This window comes from Charadrius vociferus, unplaced genomic scaffold (assembly GCF_000708025.1).
Source record: "Charadrius vociferus isolate BGI_N301 unplaced genomic scaffold, ASM70802v2 scaffold340, whole genome shotgun sequence".
NCBI lineage: Eukaryota > Metazoa > Chordata > Aves > Charadriiformes > Charadriidae > Charadrius > Charadrius vociferus.
The window spans coordinates 1,129,682-1,152,784 of NW_009646631.1; the positions used below are offsets into that span (position 1 = coordinate 1,129,682).

The 23,103-nt window shown below is 40.8% G+C and overlaps 1 protein-coding gene across 1 annotated transcript in view; it reads left to right on the plus strand.

The window, feature by feature from the left end:
* Positions 1 to 82: 82 nt before the first annotated feature.
* Positions 83 to 23,103, plus strand: part of LPGAT1 (lysophosphatidylglycerol acyltransferase 1) — a 63,801-nt gene continuing 40,780 nt past the window's right edge. The window contains exon 1 of the mRNA XM_009888297.1: positions 83 to 350. Within this exon, the coding sequence (XP_009886599.1) occupies positions 113 to 350 (238 nt within the window). The 5' untranslated portion in view covers positions 83 to 112. The remainder of the gene's footprint in view (positions 351 to 23,103) is intronic.

Here is a 23,103-nt window from a genome sequence, read left to right on the forward strand (position 1 = left end):
GGCGAGCGGGCACCCCGGCCCCCGCCGCTCCTGGCCCGGCTGGGAAAGCGCTACCTCTGCCTTGTTTTTCCTCTCCCCGTAGGACGGTCCCGCGCCCTCCGCTGTGAAGAGAATGGCCGTGACTCTAGAGCAGGCCCAGCGGGTGGGCTATACCTGCCTGAAAGCACTCCTCAGGTTCGCTTTTATGGTCGCCAACAACCTGGTCGCTATTCCGTCCTACGTCTTGTATTTAATTATGCTGCAGCCTCTCCGATTGTTGGATAGTAAAAGCTTCTGGTATATCGAAGGAGTGTTATTTAAGTGGCTTCTAGCTATGGTGGCTTCCTGGGGCTGGTGGGCAGGATACACAGGTAAGAACGTCTTCGTTAACTTAAAATGTGCAAATATAAAGATGTAAATAAGTGTTAAAACACAGACGTTTTAGTATAGGGATGTGTAATGAATACATAAATATGGGAGGTATGTGGGATGTTTCTGTTATACAGATGCTTTGTATTTCTGGATTGAGATGCTGAGTGTATTGAATCGTTTTATTAGCATTTTATTAAATCATAGGTACAAACTTATTATGTGTTAAGTAAGAGTTTCTCAATCAGTATTTTGTCTTAGTATAATCAGAAATGCGATTTTTTTCCTAAGTATCCTCATCACTTTGTTTTAGCGTTACATGAAAAAGGCACATCTCCTCAAAAGATTTGTACTGTGCCTGTAGCTGATAAAGCCAAACTTTTCTTTAGTAAGTCTATGCGTCTCTAAGTCATCTCCACCTAAAACTATCAGGATACAAGGCTACGAAGTTTGACAGGAAGCTCATGTCAGAAGAGTAGGTCTTCTATTCCCTGCAATAGCGACTGTCTTTGCTGCTTCAGAATGGAGGGAAACAGAGGGAACCTCTCGTACAAATAGTGATACACAGTGTTTCTCGACTGTATGGCTCTTCATTTATTGTTAGCACAGCTAATTACAGAATCCATAGGGTTTTTCCCCTCTGCATGCTTGCTTTGCAGTTATTATTGAACTTTTGCTTGTTGGTATTCATAAGCTCATCAAGGTGATGGACTGAACTGAAATATTAAGGAAGGCTCTAGTCTTGTCCTCACATGCACTGATTTTCATCCTGGCTACTGCACTTTGTGCAAGGAAGCAGCCATCAATTCTTTGTATGTGCTTAGACCTTGGAAAGGGGAGGAAATGAATCTACTGAGTGCAAAATACGAACAGCCCTCATAAAATTCTTTCCCTCTCTTCTGCCCAGGCTGCATCTGCAGGTCTTGTCCATGTAAACAAGGAAAAAAAGGAATGGCAGCACACAGCTCTGGAGTCTGGTCGGACTCCTGATTAGTCAGAAAGTCAGTGTTGACCCAGACGGAGCACTCTTTTTGTTAGGCTACAAGAGCTGAAGCCTCTGTGATAATGTGCCTTTCAGTACCTTCTCGTGTGCCTTTCCGAGATGCACAAAGTTTCTGTGGATACTCTAGGTGAGCTTCCAGTTCTTCTAAGGAGATGGTGGCAGCAGCAAGCTAGATTCTGGTCTGTTGGGCTAGAACTGTCGCAACATTGCACTGCTTCAAAATTGCCTTGCCTGGTACAGCTCAAGCTTTTCCAGATACGCTGTTTTAAAAATCTTTTTATATGTTTGTATTTGCTCATTAAAAGAAGTCCACATAGTATTTGCAGTGGCAGGTATATTTTAAAAAATCTGCTTTATGCCTTAAAGCACAAAGGCCTTCCAGAAGGAAGGATTGACTTTCAAGGTGTTGTGTGTATTATTAATTGGAAATGAGAAAGTTTATGGGCATAATGGTAATGTTAAAGTCATACAGTATACAACCTCGGGGATTCGCTGTGTATATTGACCGTGCTAGTTAAAATTCAAGCCATTGTCCCATGACGATATGGTTGTCGATTTTTGAAAGCGGTTTCCTTGGGATAGTTTTACTGCTGACTGCAGAACTGTGTGGTTTCTTTTGCCTATTGCTTGGAAAGTGGTCTTAGCATGATCTGCATATCCTAGAGTCTTCCTGAAGCATCTGTTGATTGGTGTTGCTGATGTATCTTGACAATTTGAAATACTTTGTTTTACAGTCTTGAAATGTCTTAGTGTGTTTGTTTGAAGTATCATTTACAAACAGCTACACAGAAGTGTTTTCTGGGATGGTGTATGGGTAAGGAGGCCCTTCTTTTCACTTTTCACTATAAAGCATGTCTTTTGTTTTGGGGAGGATTTTAAGCAAATGCTTGTACAAAGTCTCATTTTAAATATATATTTGATATGTCGACATACTGAAAGCTACAAAATAGCAAGAATAGATTATTTCTTCCTTTCTTCACCCTCATCAGTGCTGACCACCACATGCACCACCACCACCACGAACCTGGAAAGCGTGTCTTTTTGGCTTCAACATACATAGACAGAATAATGTATATGTCTGTTTCCAGATTACTGTTGCTAGGTCCCCTCTTTTTATAGAGTACGACTTAACTAATTCAAAACTGAAATACTGCTTTCTTAGAGTTGGTGTCTAAGACTTGCAGTGGTGCATCTGAAAGAGACATTGCTCTGGAATTATTCTTTTTTCAATTCCAAAAACTAAGTCAAAGAAGGCTTCAATATGTTCTATCTTTGCAAAAGTAAATACAAGGTAGTAGGTATGTATGGGTTCATTGAGAAGATTAAGGGTTTTCTTTTCTTTTGAGCAGTTGGTGAGTTGCTTTTCTTGTTTTGGGGTTTTTTTTTTGCTTAAATTAGAGGGTAACCAGCTAAATAAGTTTATTTGTCTTTTAATTGGAGGTAGTGTTCTGTTTCAGTTGTGTTGAAGGTGTCTTTCAGGTTTTTAATTTATTTTTCCCCTTTCAAGCTTGGGTCATCTGTTGGGTGAGAAGGGACATAAACCATTTCTAATTAGGCACTTAAACTCAGCCTGCAAAGTAGATTCAGGACAGACTTTTTTTCCCCCCCCTGTAACTTTGCATGTAATGTGTAGGACAGAGCTCAACACCAAATGAAGAAAATATGGTGAGTGCTAGGTTTTCCTTCTGGGCCTTGCTGCTGTTGCATAATTGTTTGTATATTTTATTGAATAAAGCTGGAATAGCTGAGGAAAGCTCATGAACTAGGTCCTGTGTTTTCGTGCTAGGATCCTAGAGGATTTGTTACAGAAATTACATGATCTGTGTTTATATCAGCAGCTCTAATCTGTGCTTTTTGATAAACGTAGGTGTTTCTGTTTGCAGATGCGCTTGATGTTATGTAAAGAGATAGTGTGTAAGTGGGCAAGCGAAAGAAAGAAAGGAATGGGAAGAGAAATTGTAAAGGTCACTCTCCTTTCCCTGATCTTTTTCTTCTTAAGATGCATGTATGAGAGTGAACTTGGATATAATTGGTTGCCTTTGATTTTTAAAGGGCAGAGTATGATAAACGTCATGTTGTTGTCTTGAACTCTATAGTGTTTCTCATGAAAAGGAAAACTGAGTGCCTTTTTATGAAGAACATTCAGATGGTCTAGTAATGTTATTTTATTTTTATATGCTTTCAGAAGGGCTTTCTTATAACTCTTCTAAGCTTTTTTTCTTTTTTTTAGGGCTTTTTGTATAAATGTGTTGCTCTCTTTGTAGGAGCTGTTCAGTTAGGATACTTGGAATCTGTGTATTAGTGTGATTTGAAAGGCACCTTTGAATAACACTTCTAAATATTTTCCTGCATTTGTTGGAAGACGCATTCTAAAAAAAGCAAACTCGAGAGTGCTTGATCCTTTGTTGGCAAGTACCTTTTTTCCCCTATACTGTAATTTGTCATTTAATATACAAGTAAACCAGAAGCCACTAAACAGTGCAGTAGATGTAATGGGAGGGAGATGGAGCATATCTGTGGTGGTGAATTTCTGATGACCTCCTGCTCACCTACAAAGCTGGTTTTAAAGCAGCCATCTTCTAGATTTGAACTTCTTTGGGCAAGTAACTATTGCAGACTAAAGTTTAAAATCCCTGGATCTAATCAAATTGCTAAAAATAGGACTGTTAGAGAAATGCTTAATTTGCTTAAATATGCTTAGACGAACTGTTTCGCTGTCTTCTGCTGTCTAAATGCAGAAGTTAGCATTAGCCTGTCATAGTGGTGTTGCGGTGTTGCGATTAGAAGTCTCTATGACAGCAGAGTAGTCGGTTAGCAATGTAGTCCTGATACTCATGATGCTAATCTTGTGCTTCACTCTGCTCCGCACAGCTTGGTCCTACTGTAGGGAGCGATGGTGTGTCCTCAGCCTGTACCTCTGGCTGGGGATGGGGAAGAGCTGATGGAGGATGTGTCCCCTCTCTCTGCAGCAACATCAGTGCTCTTCTGCCTGTCAGAGCACCAGGGGAGGGAAGGGTTGCGTGAGGGCAGCAGGGTTGTCTGCATCTTGGGTGGGTGTTTCCTTGAGACCTGTGCTTGGAGTGTTTTATAGCCCAGCAGTAAGGAGGACAACTCGACAAAACCTTCTGTTTCAGGCTCTTGCCAACACACACAGTCTCTCAATAATGTTGGACAGGTTGGTGGGCTGTGGGCTGAGGAAAGGAAGAGTAATACACCTCTGTTACTGCACACAAAAAAGTCTTAGCGGTGTGAGTATGCTTACCAGTATAATGATGCAGTGCTTAATAAAAAATTGACTAATCCTATGGCATTGCCTGTTACTGTTCTGTGTCAGCCAGGAAGGTGACATTTAACTGGTGTCCGTAAGAATGTTCTGCTGTTGTCAAGTGAGGAGAATTTCCCTTTCTTCATTCTTTGTTATTCAGCCAAGTAGAGTAAAATTGAGATCTGGATTTTTAGTTGTGTCCCCCCTCCTCTCCCCTCAAGTGATTTAAAATTAATTGGCTAATTTGTACGTACGATTAAGTAGAGACCACTCCATAATTTTTCAGCAGTCATACTGTTTTTTTTTCTCTAATTCAAAATCTTCTTTGTTTCCATTTCATCAGTCAACAGCCTCAACTTCTCTAGCCTTCTCAGAATGAGAATATTTTTGTCTTCCAGAACTGTAAAAGATACAGGTGGAGTTGCTGTGACAACACTTCCTCGGTGCAGGCAGCGTGCACTGTCTGTGCTGCTTCTCACGACAAGTCGGCCCTTCTCCTCAGGCAGGAAGTGCAGCAGAAGCTGGAGAACAGCAGATGAGATAAAGTAAAATTTTTTTGCCCCAAATAAGGCAGGAGGTGTTATTTTAGGAGATCTGTGTATGCCTCTAATCTTGCCATTGTTTTCTACTCTCCTCTGTTCTTACAATGTGATTTTTGTTTTTTTAACTGGCAATATTTTGGTTTCGGGACTGGTCACTGCTGTTAGAACTGTGCAGGGAGGGGCGTTGGGGAAACAATTTGGGTTTACGGAGTCAGGCAGTGTGTGAAATGGAGAAACAAAATTGTCCGTGTTTTGGGTTTTCTTTGAATGTGCAAAAATACCTGATGTGACTCAGTAGATTCAGATAGCAACATACCACACAGAAACTTTTAGTTTATGCTACGGGTATGTGTTGAGTCTCTAGGTAATCCCTGGCTTAGATGCAGCTTTCTCTGATGTGTATGATTTACGTGTAGCTTATGCTGAGGTCAAGCAGGGATCTTTGAATTTATTTTGCTGTTTGTAAGAGGAAGTTTGTGTGTAATTTGTGAGCTGTCTTGATAAGAAAAGGTCAGAGTTGAATGAGTCGGGGACATTGGAGCTGGTTCTACTGTGGCCTCAGAGCAAAGGCTCATTGTGACTTTGCGTAGAGGAGGTAAGGAGTACGGTGGGCTCACTGTCAACTTCTTTGTGCAAGTGATATGTCTGTCTGTAAAGAGTGCTATACAGTGACCCTTGTCCTGTTTTAATAATATGTAAAATCACACCGTCTCTCCTTTTTAGGATATGAGTTACAGGCTTTACCATACTACTTTGTAGTTCATCTAGTGTCAGCAATGTGGCAAAAGCAGTAAAGCTTATCTTTCATTTTCCTGTTGTATCATTTAACTATAAAGGATAATGCTCTCTGAATTTTATTTGTAGAAAGCTACTGCTTTCTGGCACAAAACTTAAGAGTAAAAGCACACGCTGTTGTTCGGGGGGCTTTTTTTGCTAGTGATATTTTTGTTGTTTCTTGCTATTTACATCCCTTTTTTTTTTTTTTTTTTTTTTTTTTTTAAGAATGGGTTAGCCTCTGCTCCTGTTTCACCTACTCTGGATAATACAGAAACTATTACAAGCATACCAAATCTGTCACATCTGCCTAAGGATAGTAAAGATGAAGTTATTGAGGAATACCTATACAGAAAGGTGTGATTATTTAATTTTAAGTCCAGGAATGGCTGTAGGATGCTTCTGAATTAGCTTATGTGTTAACAGCCAAAGGAGGACAAAATTTTGGGAATGCTGGGTTCTGTTCCTGCTTATGGCTGAGTTTGCTATTTTTAGGATGTGTTTTCATCCTTCCTACTTCTCTGGGCCTTTGTTTTTAGCGTATCTATTCACACTAGTCATCTTACTTCTCCCTTTGTTGCTGGTTGAGTACCTGAAACGATATGACTAAGAATACCTGAGAGAGATGTATCTGTTCTCTGTACCTTTTCTTGTTCGTTTTCTTGATGGTAGGCTTTCAGAAACCATGTGAAATAATTACAGGAAGGCTTTTGTCCAGCTCTGATTTGGAGAAGCAAAATCTTAGGCAGTTAAATTCTTTGCAGGGTGTGTGAAGGAGAATTATTTTTTTTCCACTTCGACAGTGTGATCGTGTCTGTATTAGAATATGTCAGAGATGATGTCTTTATGTCAGAGTTGCAATTTCTCATTCTCATTTAATGTAACTGTTCTAAAGCACAGAAATTTTAGAGGTTTTCAAGAAAACTGGTGAAAAAAATTATGTTCAATGTGGATAACACCTACTTTCTCTGTCATTTTGTTCCGGGAAATTACTTTTTTAGAATGAAACTCAAGCAGATGAGCAGAATATATCACTTTCCCTTTCTCTGTCGGGTGTGTGTGAGGGACAGAGAAGTCTTGCCAAAGGTTAGTTTGGCAAGGTTTTAAGCCACTGAAAACAGGATCTTTAAAATGGAAGAGTTGTGCAACCTTAATTAGACAGGGTAGTTAGTAAATCCTTTATGGAATATAAGCTTAGTGGTATAACTTTCCAGTGTGAACTGAGCCAAAATACAGCTCCAAGATATGTAATCTGCTTGCGTTTATTACAGCGGACTATAAACTGTAATGCTTAAGATGACATGTCAAATGCGGGATTGCGTAGGCATGTAATTGCACTGCTGTTGCAGTCACCACAGTTGAGATAATGGTCCAGCCATGTGTATATGCAGTTACTGAAATAAATAAGTTTAATATGTTTGCATTCCTAAAAATGTTCCATGACGCCAGTGAGGGATTCTGCATGTGAGGCTGCATTTATTTATTTTTTCCTCTCCCCCGATGAGCATTTCAAGCAGGGAGTGCCACTGAAGAAAGCCAGTCCCAGCCTTTCAGGTGCATCCTACCACCACTGCTTCAATTTTATTGGCCAAATATTTTAATGATTGTGTGGTGATCTGGATCACGGCCCTGATCCACACTAAAACTACCCACCCCCTTTTTTTTGCTGGGTGACTTACAAAAACGCAATCCCTAACCCACTTCATTTTTTTGGGTGTGGTGAAAGAAGAAGGTGAGTACAAATAGTAAAGGGAAAGAGGAATGAACTGCATCTTTTGGTGACAGTACCATCTTTAACGTATTTGTTGAACTACTGCGTATGGTCCCAATTCAAGAGAGCAGCCCTGTGCAGGACAGGGCTCTAGTATGTGAATACAATGTCACTGAAGTAGACTTCTTCACCTTTTCTTATTATTTTGTTAACTGGTTAGTGTTGTTTAGACTGGAAAAGTGCCTTCTGCAAAGTTCCTTTAGAGAAGAAAACTAAGCGTAGGGTGAGAACAAAGGATTATCATAAACTGAAAACTGGTTGATAAAGGAATAAAAAGACCAGTGTTCATTTTGATGAAAGGTTAACAGTGGGGTTCCTCTGAAGTTTTGTATGAATACTGTTTGTCAGCCACAGAGACAATTGTAAAGAACTTCAAAAGTACTTAAGCTGTATGAATAGCCAACAAAATGCAGTTGTTGTTCAGTGCTGAACAGTCCAAAGTACTAAACGTTTAAGTAAAGTAGCAGTGTAGGAAAGAGATTAGTATCACAGTGGAGAGCTTAGGGAATGTTTTGGCTCACTGTACAACTATACATTCTGTTATAAAATATGTAAAGAACAGGTTGTAGAATAATATTAAAAAAAAATCAGTGGTTCAACTTCACACTTTGCTGGTTTTGTCTCAGTTATTTTAAAGCTATTGAAGAAGCAAGAAGGGGCTCTAAGAGGGTCAACGGCTTCATTAGTGCAAGCTGAAATCAAATCAGAACAATTTCATTCACAGCTGAACTTGAATTGGTACTGAATTGGACAATTCAGTGATTCTGTTTCCCGGGCAGAAAGAGATGCAACCTCCTTGTCTCTGTGTAAAGAAGTGAACTTCTAGCGTCATTGGAAGGTAGAAAATTAAAGTGTTTAAGATTTGTTAAGACAGCAGTGCCTGGGGGTTTTGTTTGTCTGTTTTTTCTTAAATGCTTTTATTAGGTCTTTTCACAAGTATTTACTTTTCAGGGTAGTGTCAATGGTGTTACTTCTTTTGAGTCATACAACATAATCTGAAAACTTTTTATTTAAATGTTGTAGTTCCAAAAGGTAAGGAGTTGTCCCTATTTAAGGAGTCTAGTGGTTTAAACTAGCTTAAAGATTCACCTCGGTTTTGTAATTCAAGTGAAGAGGGAGTCGAAAGATTAATAGCTTTATTACTGCTTCTCAGTTATGTAGAACTAAAAATAGAAATGGTGTTCTAAAAGCAAGGGCCAGCATTGCTGCTGTTTGGGAGGACACAGGTTCTGGAAAGTTGATTCATTAGGACAATGGCATGAGTGCTTGTGGGTGTGTTTTTTTGGTCGCAAAAAGGAGGATTTTGTGTGAGGTTTTTTAATGTAGTTTCATTTGTTTTCTAGCATCCCGAAGTTACAAGCATGTGCAATTTCTGTGAAAGTTTGTGGTGTCCTTGTTTGCTTGCCAGAGCTGGGGAAAAAAAATCCATTAATATTAAGAATATGTGTTTTTGGTTAATTTAAGCATCAGTTATGTCTGAGTGTGGTGGGCCATTGAACACTGTTTTAATGTAATTTGGTGACTTGGGTATTTTATTATCTATGTAGATCAATGTGACAGTGTTTTAAGCATGGTTTCCTGATGGGCTTAAGCTACTTGTTTAACAGCTCTTCTTTCTCTCACCCCTCCCACACTTCTGATTTGCCTCCTTGCAAATCTGTCTGTGATTGACCAGATGGTTGAGATTTCAGACATAATGGTGTTCTCATGAGTTTTGTGAAAATTGGCAGTTGAGCGGAGGAGAGAGAGACCCCAAGTTAGTGCCTCAGCGGAGGGTAGTGCAGGCAGATTTGGCCATCACGCGTCTCGTTTGACATCTGCATATCCAACCAGTGCATCAATGGTTTTGGGTTTGCCACAGTGCCAGCATACTTGTCCAGCCTGTTGAGGAGAAGGAGGTTAGACAACATGTTTTTGGTAAACCAGGCTTTGTTACTTCTGCTGTTTCTGGAACAACGTGTTAATCTGGCAGTGGCAGTCAGTGTATGAACCAGCACCCTTTCCTTTAGATGATGTTTAGTCTACCTTGCTTATCAGAGCCTTTCAGATCCAAAAGGATAAGGTGGTAAAAGAACTTAAACTCTTATGGGTTTTGTCCCCACCCCTGACAAAGTAGAGCGTTACTCTCTACTAAAAGTAAAGTTAAACTAAACGCTGATTCTGATTAGCCCCTGACAGTTTTGCTGTTGACTTTCATGGTACCAGAATGTCATTCCGTGTGCCTTCAGCACAGGAGCAGACCTTCCAGAGCTCTGGGGAGGAACCAGAGGGAATAGAGGTTTTATAAGTTTAGAGGAAAATATAGAAGAGAGAAAAAGACTGCATAGTTTCTAGGCAGGGGCAGGAACCATACCTAACGGGGGTGCTCAGCCTGGACAAGACGACTGTCTATAAAATGGCAGTTGACCTAGCCTCCTGAAGGAGGACTGGAAGGGCATCAGCCTAACTGAAACTCTCAAGAAAGAACAGTGATGCTCAGATTACTGTAGGCAGGGCAGAGCCAAAGAGAAAGTCAGTTATGAATCTGACCCAGGGGCATGTAGAAACATAAGGCTTAAGGTGTATTTGGGCAGACCTGGGAGAGAGCAACGGTGTGGGTGGTAAGCAGTGTGAGAGTCTGTGAAGAAGGGTTCTTCTTTACCACCGTGTGGCACACGTGAGGGCTTTACATTAGAAAGGTGGACTCTTGAGCTATGTACCTGACCCTGGTCTATTTTGATAGGCATAAATATATATAGATGGCCTGGCAAAACTCCAACTCTGGTAACTGCCAATTTCCTTTGCAAATGCATTCTTCTTTCGTATCCATTTTTATTTTCTGTGCTTGTCTCTGGTGTAGAAGTCAGTCGTCGTTCCTCCTAGCAACAGCTTTACTTGGAAATAAATATAACTGTAACCTGTGTATACATTAATATAACGTGAAGGACCGCATTTGTAATAATGCTTTCAGATGAAGGTATGGTTAATGTAAATGTCTCTTAAGCCTCTTGAATGTAGCGGATTACAGGAAAACAAACAGATGAATACTTTGGTCTTCTAAACTAGTAACATAGGAAGGGAATGTCAGAAGAGCAAAGCTTTTGCCCAGGTAATTCTATTGCCTTGGATGTGTTTAAAGATTGTTTGATGCCTACCTTGGGCTTCTGGAGTTTTAGAAGATTTTTATAGGCTGAAGAACCACTTTGGTCCCTCATCTATTTCAGAGCGAGAAAATACTGAAACATGCCCTTTTTTTTTCCCCTTTATTGCTTGCATTCTTTGTGAATGTTTCAACAGCCTGCTAAACTTTAAAAGCTAAAATGCAGAGCTGAGTTCACGTAACCACAAGTGGCATTGCCATGCGTCACTGTAGGAAGGCTAAGGGTTATTTGGGTGGCTGCTGTGGTGAAAAAAGAACCATAGCAGGTGGCCTGCTCCTTCCTTTTCCAGTCTCATTACCACCCTCTCCTGATACTTTGCAAAAACAATGTGGTAAATCTGAGTGTCCGGTCACTCACTGGGTTTTCTATGAGGGAGGGTTTCTTTGAGCAAAGTATGGAGGACTTAGTTGGATAGGTAGAATTTGATGTTTTAAGCATATCGACCAAAGCTCTTACCCTGTGAGAGTGCTAGACATTTGTAGCCTGAATAGATTTATTTTTACCTAGTTCTCTTTTTGTCTGAGGAAAGGGTAATTTGTAACACTTCTGGCAAGTGCTTCATGAGTAAGCCAAGGCACTTGTAGCCACAGATCATGACAAGTTGCATGTAAAGTGCTTGCAATGCCCACAGACTTAGCAGTATTCGCATTAATCATTTAATTAGAATTTTGAGATTCATAATATCTTCTTGTGTTTGTGGCACGGTTGCTGTATTTGAAATGAAGAAGTCAGTTTCCACAGTCTCTTTCACAACTCTGTTGTTCAACCCTTTTATGGGTGCTCTCCAGACAAACTGCTCTGCGGTGCAGTACTGGTTTTAATTGAAGTACTCCAAAGTCTGTTCTTTTTCTTTTTTTGTTCCCTCAACATTTGTCTGCTGTCATTTTTACCATTTGTTCCCAATGTATAGAAAAACTTTTTGATCTGAGATGTGGATTTTTTTTTTAATTTGAGGAGTGCAAAGAGAGAGAAAGAGAAGCCTCAATTACTGTCACTGCAGCAGCATATTTCAAAACTCGGACCTGGGTGTTTCATTGAAAGCTGCATTGAATATTAGTGTGTGTGCTGAGGGTGAAGGGTAGGTATTGGAGCCGGCCATTCAGAATGTTTAAATAAATTTGTTTGTATCAAGTCTGACCATTTTATGTCAGTAAAAAGTACTACTGAAACTCCCAGTAAGACTGTCAGCCACAAATCCAAGGTATTTTTGCAGTTGTCAGCAGGTGTAAGAGGATTATTTGTTTTGTAATAGTAACAGATGCCAGAGAGCTGAACTTTTTTTAAAATTAGGAACAGTAAACTTTCTGCTGCTGCCTTGAGGTACATCAGCTAGAATAATCTAATGAGAGAGGCTGTTTTTTTTCCTGCTAATTACTTAATTTGTGACAGTCTGAGGGTGCCATTAAAGGCATTGCTTCTGATTTTATGATAATGGACTAGCAACCTGAAACGTGGCCACACACTTAATTCTTAAGAGTCACCGAACTGGTATAGGATAACGTGGCGTATATTTAAATATGGTAAGATGCTTTGTTGGCTTGGATCACTTGCTGTGTCTTACCAGGAAAAGTAGTAGCTTAAGTTCCCAGCTAGAATTATTGTCATACACTTTCCAACATGCTTTTCAAACTTACTGTGGCCTCTTGCTTTAATAGTGGGACTTGCAGAAACAGAAACATAAAACTCAATATAGGAATTTGCTGTTATGTTAATTTGCATCATTAGCTTCTTACTGTTTTATGATTAAATTATTTTGATTAAATTTGGGATAACTAAGCATCATTTTCCCCCTAACCTTTATAAAATCCATTGTTTGAAAAAATGAACATAGTATCTAAAAAGTCCAAGGGGAAATATTTTTGCAGTTGTTGTTCATGTTATAACTTCTTTGTTGTAAAGGCTGTTGTTTGTAGCATGGCTGAGAAGTTTATTGAAGTCCTTGAAACTTAACGGTGCAAACATTTGAGGCTTCTTTAAAAGGTTTGTCCTTCTGCTTCCTTGCATCTGTATCCAGTTATTTTTTGATTCTTTGCATGCCTTTCATTATTAAGTTTTCCTCTCCACACTGCAACTTAAATGTTTTGATGACTTGGTTCTGTTTTGTGGTACATGGCAACACTAACCCACTGGAACTGGAGGATGGTGCAGAGGTGTAGGGGGCGGGGGGAGGAGAGAGTAATGCTGCAGCTGTTTGATTATTAGCCAGTTTGCTTGAGCAAAGTTATTAGCCAGTTATTGCTTGAGGATATTGATTTTTAGATTATGCTACTTCTGCAATCTCAAAATACACTGAATATGTATTTCTGTTCTTGCGCTCAGTAGCTCTGTGTTTTCTGCCCAGTGTTGACTAAGTTGAAGAGGTTTAAATGGTCGGTGTCCTTCAAGTGGAGAGAAGCTCCTCAGTTCTGAGGTCACTGTAGGGAGACAGTAAATAAATGCACAGAATGGCCTTTTGCCACAAATGCTGTAGGCCATTTAACAGAGATAATCCAGAAGTAAGGGATTTTCTAGATACATCCAGCACTACTTTTAACTGGTGACTGTACTGTATGATGAGTTGGGCTGAAAAACATCAGAGACATATATAATGAGACAGCATCAACAGCATTTTGTAGTAACTTAGGCAAGACCTGAAGAATATGAAGAGGTAACTGAACTTGATTTAGTTAAGCAGAAGGTAATGACCAGAGCTTGGGTATAGGGGTGGTCTTACCGCATTCAGAATCTTGATTTCCAGTAGTAGCATTGTTGGTTTTCTTGACTTGAACCTTCAGCCAGTGATTAAAGTCATGCAGTTTGTTTCCTTTAGGAGGAAAAATTGATGAAGATCCAGTATTTTTTTTTAATCAATGTGACCTATATGCAAAATAATTTTTTTCTGAGTCCGGTTGGATTTGAACATGGGAAAATGGTTCCCTTGCTCTGTAGTGTAATTATGTAGGTTTTGTTGGTTGTTTTTTTTGTTTGTTTGTTTGTTTTAATCAAGCACATTTTCTGAAAAGCATAGTCTTAGTTCTTACCTGTAGTTGCTCTGGCAGCTTTTCTTGATACATACCCTTTTGGCTGTAACCCTTGCCTGCCCCCAGTCCTGGTGGTGCAGTTCTAGAGCTAAGCAGTTGAGTGCTAGGGGACTGATCAAGCCTTTTCACTGTGCTATTTAATTAGGCTAGGTGTGTAGGGAGACATGAATGCAAACTCTTACTTGGAGTTTTAAGCAAGTTCCATGTCTTGTTTAAAAAAAAAAGTAATGTTTGCTTACTTTCAGCCCTGTTACTGTTTTCTGGTTCCTATATTTGATAAACCTCAAGGCACTTCAAAGAATTTTATGGGTACCAGAAAACCCTTGATTAGTTACCTCTCTAGCTATGATGTAAGTGCACTAGAATAATGTGCTTTATCAGTTTGCTGTGAGAAATTGCTCTCCCTCTTTGTGCAATCCAGTGCCAATTTTCTGCATTCTGCATGTCTTTTACCTGAAAGACCCTCGTGTATAGTGCTCTGAGAAGTCTGTGGTCCCAAAATATACAGTAACTTAAAAATTGCAGTAAAAAATGGAAATGAGACTTCCAACTCATGTCTTTTCATCGCTAGCTAGCCTCTCCAGTCCCTTATGCAGTAGGTAAAACTAAATTCTGTTGAGTTCCTCTGCTGTCCCCAGAAAGACGTGATATTCCACAGCCTTGGGAATTTGTTGTAAGATTGCTGAATATGTAATGTAATTTCTGCAGCTGTGTTTTTTGGGTAAAACATCTGAAAAGTTTCTAGATGCTCTGGTTTCCTTGAAATTATATAGGAAGCTTGCAATCTACAAATCTTAAAAGGAGAGGAAATGGCCATCTCTTCCTGGGCAGGTTCATTGCTATATGCCACCAGTTACTTGCTCTTTAAAGCCATACTTCCAGCTGGCCTGAATTGGAAATCTAGATTAAGTAGGAGCAGAATGTCCCATATGGCTAGAATTGTGGCTTTCCAAATACCTCACTTTTTTAAAAAAAGCCAAACAGCAATTTTTGCAGAACTTTGTTGTAATAGAGCTTGCTCCCTCATAAATAACAGTGAAAATTTTGTGCAGTCTTTGTTAGGAGTTCATTTTGGGCAGTTGAACAGTTATCACGGAATATACTTCAACTTTTTCTAACAAGTTCCTTCAAGTAGTGTGTATCGCTGTCCAGAAGGAATAAGGACTCAAATCTGTCCTTTGAAAGCAAAAAAATCTAGTGTGGGTTGTATCTACCTATTTATGACAATAGATGATTCTTATCCTTATTTCTTTAAAGCAGTCAGACTGTGTTCCTGTCTTATTTTCTTCTTGAAACAGAATGACAGATTTTCCCCAATTATTCGTTTGAAGGTTGGCTTCTGTCTTGTGGGTGCATGTTTTTCAGTGGAGTCTTTGTCCAGTTTCCCCAGTATTGGTATTAGTCTGGGCTACACAGTGCAGAATCTATTTCTGTTATATAAAGAAAAAAGTTTGATTCCTAATAGAAAGTCCTGTGGTGTTGCAGTGTGCAGCTCTGCATAAGTGGCTGAACAGTTGAATGGAAGTTGCGTGAGTGCTGTGGTCCTGTACGGTGGCTTGTTGATTATTAATTTGTTTTAGCCAGCTTGCACTATGCCAACTAGTTTACATCAAGATTCTCGGAGTTAACAGCTGAGGCTGCAAAGCAGGTTTCAACCGTGTGTCCCCTCCGTCCCCCCGTCCGTCGTCCCCCCCCCACCCCCCCGCCGGCTTTGAAAGAGGTAGTCCTCTTTCTGGAGGAAGCAGCACTGCTATTTCACAGGTAATTTGCTCTGCATAAACCTTTACCCTAATGGGATTTTCCACACAGTCGGTTTGGCTGTACTGTTTTTTGGTGTCGATTACACAATCTGAAAGGTATCCCTTTACTTAGGGCCGTGAACCTGGGTGTATTCTCTGGGCATTGTCTCCCCTGGAACCTGACTGGGAAGATCTGCTTTTGTCCTGTATGTGTTAGTTTTTTAAGGCTGTATGATATGGTGGCTGAACTTTTTGAGCCACCTTAACATTTGAGGGAAGTGAAGTACCTTATGAATGACTCTTTGGCATCACAGGGAATTTCACATCTGGAAAGACAAGCAACAGGATCAAATTAGTAATGCATACCACTGCCAGTGACTCAAAAGGAAACTGTAGTAATAGTATTTAGTTTGCAATATTGCCCCTGGGTAGATTCTGCTGCTTAGACAGTTGACTCTGCAAAGACAGCTCAGGTTATTGTTAACGATGCAGTACTTTAACTGTGACAGAGGGTGTGCTTTCAGAGTGCCCTCTTAGGGAGAAAATACTTTCTTCAATTTGCTTTCCCCAAACAAATCCAAAGCCCACTAAAAATCAAACAGTTGTCACCCTGTCCCTGCCTAAACAGTGGTTCTGTGGTGTCTGTGGCACATGGCTACAAAATTTTTATAACAAGGATGTTTATTTTTCTCTTTTGTACTTAAGCTTTCAGAGAAAAGGAGAAGAGTGGGGAGTTGCACGTTTTTAACATGTTCTAACAAGAACAACTCTATGCTTGCTGTGCTCTAAAGACCACAATATGACTAACAAGTTTGTTTGTTTTAAAAAGAAATTCATACCAATTTTGAAGGTAACTTAGGTGACTTGTGCTGGTTGTGCTTTGCATGTTGGGCCAGCTGGACTTGCCCAGCAGGTCTTCCAGCGTAGCAGACCACAGTTCAATAAGGATTCATTCTGGTCCAACTGGTGCTTGCTGCCTCATCATCCCATCTTCTTCTGATAGCTCTGATTGTGCTGGATTGCCGATTGCCTCTTCTTTTTTTTTTTTTTTTCCTTCCCCCACCAGCACAGGTGTACAGGTGTTCACATAATGTTGCAGTGGCACTCTTTTGCTTCTCAAATATTAGGTCAACTTGCCCAAAATAAGAAAAAAAAGAAATATTTTAAATAAAGATAGTAGAGGAAATAATTGAGGCCTTCCCACTTTACATGTTAGGGGTTTTTTTTGTTTGTTACTACTTTAAATTTTATGTTTAAGTAGGTGTCAGTAGCTATATCTGAGCATTAAGTAGTAATTTGAATCTCTTGATGTTTGACTAACTAAAAGCTCAATTTCAATGTAGCTGGTTGCATTATTCATGTTTGACATGCAGACAAAACAGTCTCAACAGAGTAGTTTAATTTGCCATAATATTTTGTAGTATAGCTAAAGATGCAGATAAAGATATAAATGAAATCTGAAGATCTCTATCTTTGGATTAAGATCTCAAAACTTCATAGCAGTGAACTTATGGCTTATTCTGGCTAAAATGCATCATTACCTCAAGTTTGTGGTGTTGGTTACTGGTCCCGCTTTTTTGACTGAATCTGATGATCCCAGGTAAATCATATTCTGCTTCTTCCATATTAAGGTTTGAACTATCCTTCAGATTTATGTCTTTGCTGCAGTTCTGCAGCAGCAAAACAGAAAAACCTTGTCAGTTTGTATTTTCAGCATGTGCTTTGTGACTGTAAAGGCTGCTTCTTTTCATGCCGCAGGATGAAATTGTAAGTTTTGTTGTAGTGGAAAGCATCCACTAAGGAAGAATTTTGTTAACACTGCATTTTTCCTCCTGGTGTCAGGCTGTAGAACACAGAAACACAGAATTTAAGTTGGAAGGGACTTCTGAGGATCATATAGTTGAATCCTGCTCAAAGCTGCTCAAAGCAAGGTCAGTTAGAGCAGGTTGCCCAGGTCCATGTCCAGTCAGGTTTTGAATAGATCTAAGGATGGACACTCCACAACCTCACTGGGCAACCTATGCCAATGTTTGACCAGTAAAAATGAGTTTAAAAAAAAAAAAAAGTAATTTTTTTTTTCTTTTTTCCCTTGTGTTGAAGTGGGGTATCCTGTATTTCAATTTATGCCCATTGCCTCTCAACCTGCCACTGGATACTGCAGGAAGGAGTCTAAGTCATCTTTACTTCTCTCTGTGTACACGCATCAGGTACTTAGACATGGGTAAGATTCCCTCCCTGGAGCCTTTTCTTCTCCAGGCTGAACAATCCCAGCTCCCTCAGCCTCTCCTTGTATGAAAGGTGTTCCAATCCCTTGGTTATCTTAGTGGCCCTTTGTTGGACTCACTCTGGTAAGTTTGTATCTTATATTGTACTGGGAAACCCAGAACTGGACCCAGGGCTCCAGATGTGGCCTCTCCAGTGCTGGGCAGAGGGGAAGGACCACCTCCCTCCACCTGCTGGCAATGCTTTTCTTAATGCAGCCCGGAATACTGTTCACCCTGCCATGAGGATGCATTTCTGGCTTGTGGTCACCTTGTCCACCAGGACCTCTGGGCCTTTTCTGCAGAGCAGAATTCCACAGGTGTGGAATTCTGCACTTTCCCTTGTGAACTCTGAGGTTCCTGTTGGCTCATTTCTCCAGTCTGTCCACATCCCTCTGAATGGCAGCATGACCAGATGGTGTATCAGCCACTCCTGGCTTGTGCGTTGTCTGCAAACCTGCTGCAAACTTGCAGAGGGTGTACTCTGTCCTGTCGTTGAGGCTGTTAATGAAGATGTTAAACAGCACTTGTCTCGGTGTTGACACTGGGGTACACCCCTAGTAACTAGCCTCCAGCTGTACTTCGTGCTGCTGGAGGTGATGACTTTCTCTCCTACAGCTTTCCTTCTTAAAGCTCAAGTCCCAGTGTTAACATACTGAATTTCAGACTGCCTTATCCCCTTTTTATGCTCTAAATGACTTTTCTCCTTTTGTTCCGTTTTATTTCTCCTTCTTTTCATATATATATAGGGGGGGAGATGCAGAGAAAGTGGAGTTACTGAATGCCGCCTTTGCTTCAGTCTTTACTGCTGAGGCTGGCCCTCAGGAATCCCAGGCCCTGGAGGTAAGAGAAAGACTCTGGAGAAAGGAAGACTTTCTCTCGGCTGAGGAGGATAGGGTTAGAGATCATTTAGGCAAACTCGACACCCACAAATCCATGGGCCCTGATGGAATGCACCCACGAGTGCTGAGGGAGCTGGCAGATGTTACTGCGAAGCTGCTCTCCATCATCTTTGAAAGGTCATGGAGAACAGGAGAGGTGCCTGAGGACTGGAGGAAAGCCAGTGTCATGCCGGTCTTCAAAAAGGGCAAGAAGGAGGACCTGGGAAACTACAGGCCAGTCATCCTCACCTCCATCCCTGGAAAGGTGATGGAACAGCTCATTCTGGATGTCATCTCTAAGCATGTAGAGGAAGAGAAGGTTATTGGGAGGGGCCAACATGGATTCACCAAGGGGAAATCATGCTTGACCAATCTCGCCTCCTTTTCTGATGGCATGACTGGCTGGGTGGATGAAGGGAGAGCAATGGATGTTGTCTACCTCAACTTCAGCAAGCCTTTTGATAGTCTCCCATAACATCCTCATAGGTAAGCTTAGGAAGTATGGGTTAGATGAGTGGACAGCGAGGTAGATTAAGAACTGGCTGAACAGCAGAGCTCAGAGGGTTGTGATCAGTGGCACAGAGTCTAGTTGGAGGCCTGTAACTAATAGTGTTCCCCAGGGGTCAGTACTGGATCCAGTCTTGTTCAACATATTCATCACCGACTTGGATGAGGGGATGGAGTGAACCTTCAGCTAGTTTGCTGATGACACAAAACTGAGGAGTGGCTGACACCAGAAGTCTGTGCCACCATTCAGTGAGACCTGGACAGGCTAGAGAGTTGGGTGGAGAGAACCTAATGAAGTTCAACAGGGGCCTGCACCTAGGGAGGAATAAACCCATGCACCAGTACAGCTCAGGGGTTGACCTGCTGGAAAGCAGCTCTGCAGAGAGAGACCTGTGAGTCCTGGTGGACAAGTTGACCATGAGCCAGCAATGTGCCCTTGTGGCCAAGAAGGCCAATGGTATCCTGGGGTGCATTAAGAAGAGCGTGCCCAGCAGGTCGGGGGAGGTTATTCTTCCCCTCAACTCTGCCCTCGTGAGGCCACATTTGGAGTACTGTGTCCAGTTTTGGGCTCCCCAGTTCAAGAAAGACAAGGAACTAAAGGAGGGAGTCCAGCGGAGGGCTACAAAGATGATCAAGGGACAGGAGCACCTCTCTTATGAGGAAAGCTGAGCAACCTGGGTCTGTTTAGCCTGGAGAATTGACGACTGAGAGGGGATCTCATCAGTGCTTATAAATATCTAAAGGGCGGGTGTCAAGAGAATGGGGCCAGACTCTTTTCAGTGGTGCCCGGTGACAGGACAAGAGGCAACGGGCACAAACTGGAGCACAGGAAATTCCGTCTCAACATGAGGGAAAAACTTCTTTACTTTGAGGGTGACAGAGCACTGGAACAGGCTGCCCAGAGAGGTTGTGGAGTCTTCTCTGGAGATAATCAAACCCTGCCTGGATGCGATCCTGTGCAACCTGCTCTAGGTGAACCTGCTTTGGCAGGGGGGTTGGACTAGATGATCTGCGAAGGTCCTTTCCAACCCTGTCCGTTCTGTGATTCTGTGAGGGGCCTGCCTCTAACTCTTTCTGACTTGAACCCAGGATGAAACTGCTTCTCCAGCTCCAGATGGGAATTTCTGTGAAGGTACTTGTAATTTTTAAAGGGAGAGGGGAAAGCCATGGCGCTTATTATTGAGTTATTCCTGTTTGTCAGTATTTGTGTCAGACCCTGTTTGTCAGCTCTGTTCCTGCTTGCTTAGTTGCTCAGCAGTAGTGATGGGGCAGATGAGTACAGATAAAGTACTGTAGTAACCTGCTGAGTTGAAGTTATTAAAAATACAAAGCTGCAGCCAACTGTTCTTTGCTTGAAAGGGTGATAAGGGTAAGAATAATAGCAAGCTCTGTTTTTGTAGCATTTTTTAGTTACCCAGCTGCACTGCTGGTGTGTTTGATCAATGAAAAGTAGCACTCTTTCTTTCCTCTTCTCACTGCTATTCTGTGGTACTTAAGCTTTCACAGCAATTCAAGCATGTTTCTCTTTGTAATGGTGTTGTATTCTGAAATTCCTCTGTTGTCAAAGTAACTTTTCTTTTTAATTCAAGAAAAGCCAGTCTGATTTTTAATAAGACTATCTTACAGATATGGCTTTCTTCGAGCTTAAAATGTATTTCGCATTGTAGCCATGCTTAAAATACTGTGGTTTTGATATACAGTACACTGAATATGATTTTCAATACTGTGGTATCAAATTACACAAATTTATTTTGGACTACCTTCTCATTAAGATTAGACATCAGTGTTACAGGTGAAACCACAAGAGTTTAATTCTTGCGTTTTAAAACAAATGGAAAAATGTTCTGTGGGTTTAGTGTGTCAAGTCATGTGCTTAAGTGGTGAGAATCCTTTCTCGCTTGTAAAAATCATCCTTGTAGAGAAAGTGACTAAAATGTAGGCCCCACTGGCTCATCTGACAAAAAGAGTCTGTTTATGCAAACGCTGGACCTTTTTGCATTGACTGTGGTGGTTCTGTTATTGTTGTTGACCTGAGGTTGAATGACAGAAAGTGCAAACTGGTAGAAAAAGTTTTGGTTCTTCTCCTTAAAATTTTCAAATCCCTGATATCTGTCTAGGGGAGCAATAAAATATATGTGGACCAAAATTTCTTGGGACATTTTTTTCATGCAAGCGAACTTGTGGCCCTGTGATTGTCAAAGCAGGTTTCTTGCCACGTAAAACTGTGCAGTCTCGGTAAGCTGCAGATTTTGTCTTTGCTCTGTATAACAACTTAGCTGAGATCCTGCTATTCAGAGTCTCTTCAATGCTTGTTTTAAGGAAATATGTTTCTTTGCTTCTGTCACTTAGTGTTAAAGCTTTTCTGTCATCACCAGAGCATTTAGAAATTTTTAACCAGCAAAAGGCAAAAATTAATCTTTAACTTATATACCTCTTCTTGGTTTATGGTCATCTTAAAGACAGTCCTGTAAACTGTATGTCTTTATTTGATGACATTGGAAATACACATTTTTGAACATAGATTGACAGTGTGAGTTTCCACAATGTAACTGGGAATGGCCAGAATGGTACTGAATATGAACTGAAGTGATAGCGGTTAATCTCAAGTATATTTACTGTTGGTTCAGATTTCTCTGTCTATTTAGGACCTTGGTGACTATGCTTCTAACTATGTAATTTTTTGTGCATACTTTGAAACTGCTTAGGATTATTTTTAACTTTCAAGCCTGACTATTTGACTTTCAGTATCCCTTAATAAACTTTACTTGATATTCTGATGTTTCATTTCCTAAGTGTATTGAAAATATAAAAAAGTATTCTCTCGTGGTGAGAAAAAATTGCAAGACTGCCTCTTTGTTTTGCTTCTCCTTCTAGGCTTCAAACAAACTGATATTTTTTTCTGGCCATTCTAACATGTACAGTATGTAAGGTATTAGAGCTTTAGGATATTAGTTCATGAATGCATTGAGGTTCCTGTGGGTAGTTAATACTTAATGTATTTTATCTGTCACCGGGGAGGAATGTGCTGTACAGCTTGCTCCTTCTGCAAGTGGTCTGACTCATGAGCTCGACGTACTTCAAAAGGATTTCAGCACTCCATCCCATTCTTCAGGCTTGCAGTTGCTCTTCTAATAATAGAAGCAGCAAAACAGACAGTGGAGTTGCTTCTCGGCTGCTACAGTTTATTACCAGTAGAGTTCTGAAAGCTGACATCAATCACAGTCTTCACGTTTCGTGGTCCACGTTTGGCTAAGTGGCTACCAACACTGTGTCTCTTGTACCTCTCCTTGGAAGCAGTAACCACCATATACCAACTGGGGTTCCAGTTTGGACGATCAGAACAATGAGCTATGAGACGTTGGTGCCTCTACAATTCAAGCAGTTTTGTAGCAGCGGCATAAAATAGCTGTTGGAGACCTCCAGCAAAATGTGGAGGGTCTGTCCAGTGGAAGATGTGTTAATGTGTTAAGTTATATTGGAACTATTCCTTAAGTATCTGTAGTGAGCATAGCTTGTGTATCCTGACAGAATTTGTTAGCTTTAAAAGTTTTCTTATCGTATAAACTGCTTGCCTAGCGTAATTGCCGAGAGGTGAAACGCTTGAAATTATATTGCCTGTACTGAAGTCAGTGGATGAAGTTTGCTTCACTGAAGGTGAGGTAAGGTTTCGTTTTTATTGATTCTCAGTCACATGGGTAAGAGGAGCCCTCTCTTCAGCCACAAGCATCATCTCTTGTGCCAGTGATTTACAGAACTCAAGCAAACCGTACCCATGAGGTCTTGAGTGTGCACTCCAGGAAAATTAAGTCGGTCTTCAAAAGTAGTCATTGCTAGGGCCTATTTCCCAAAGAA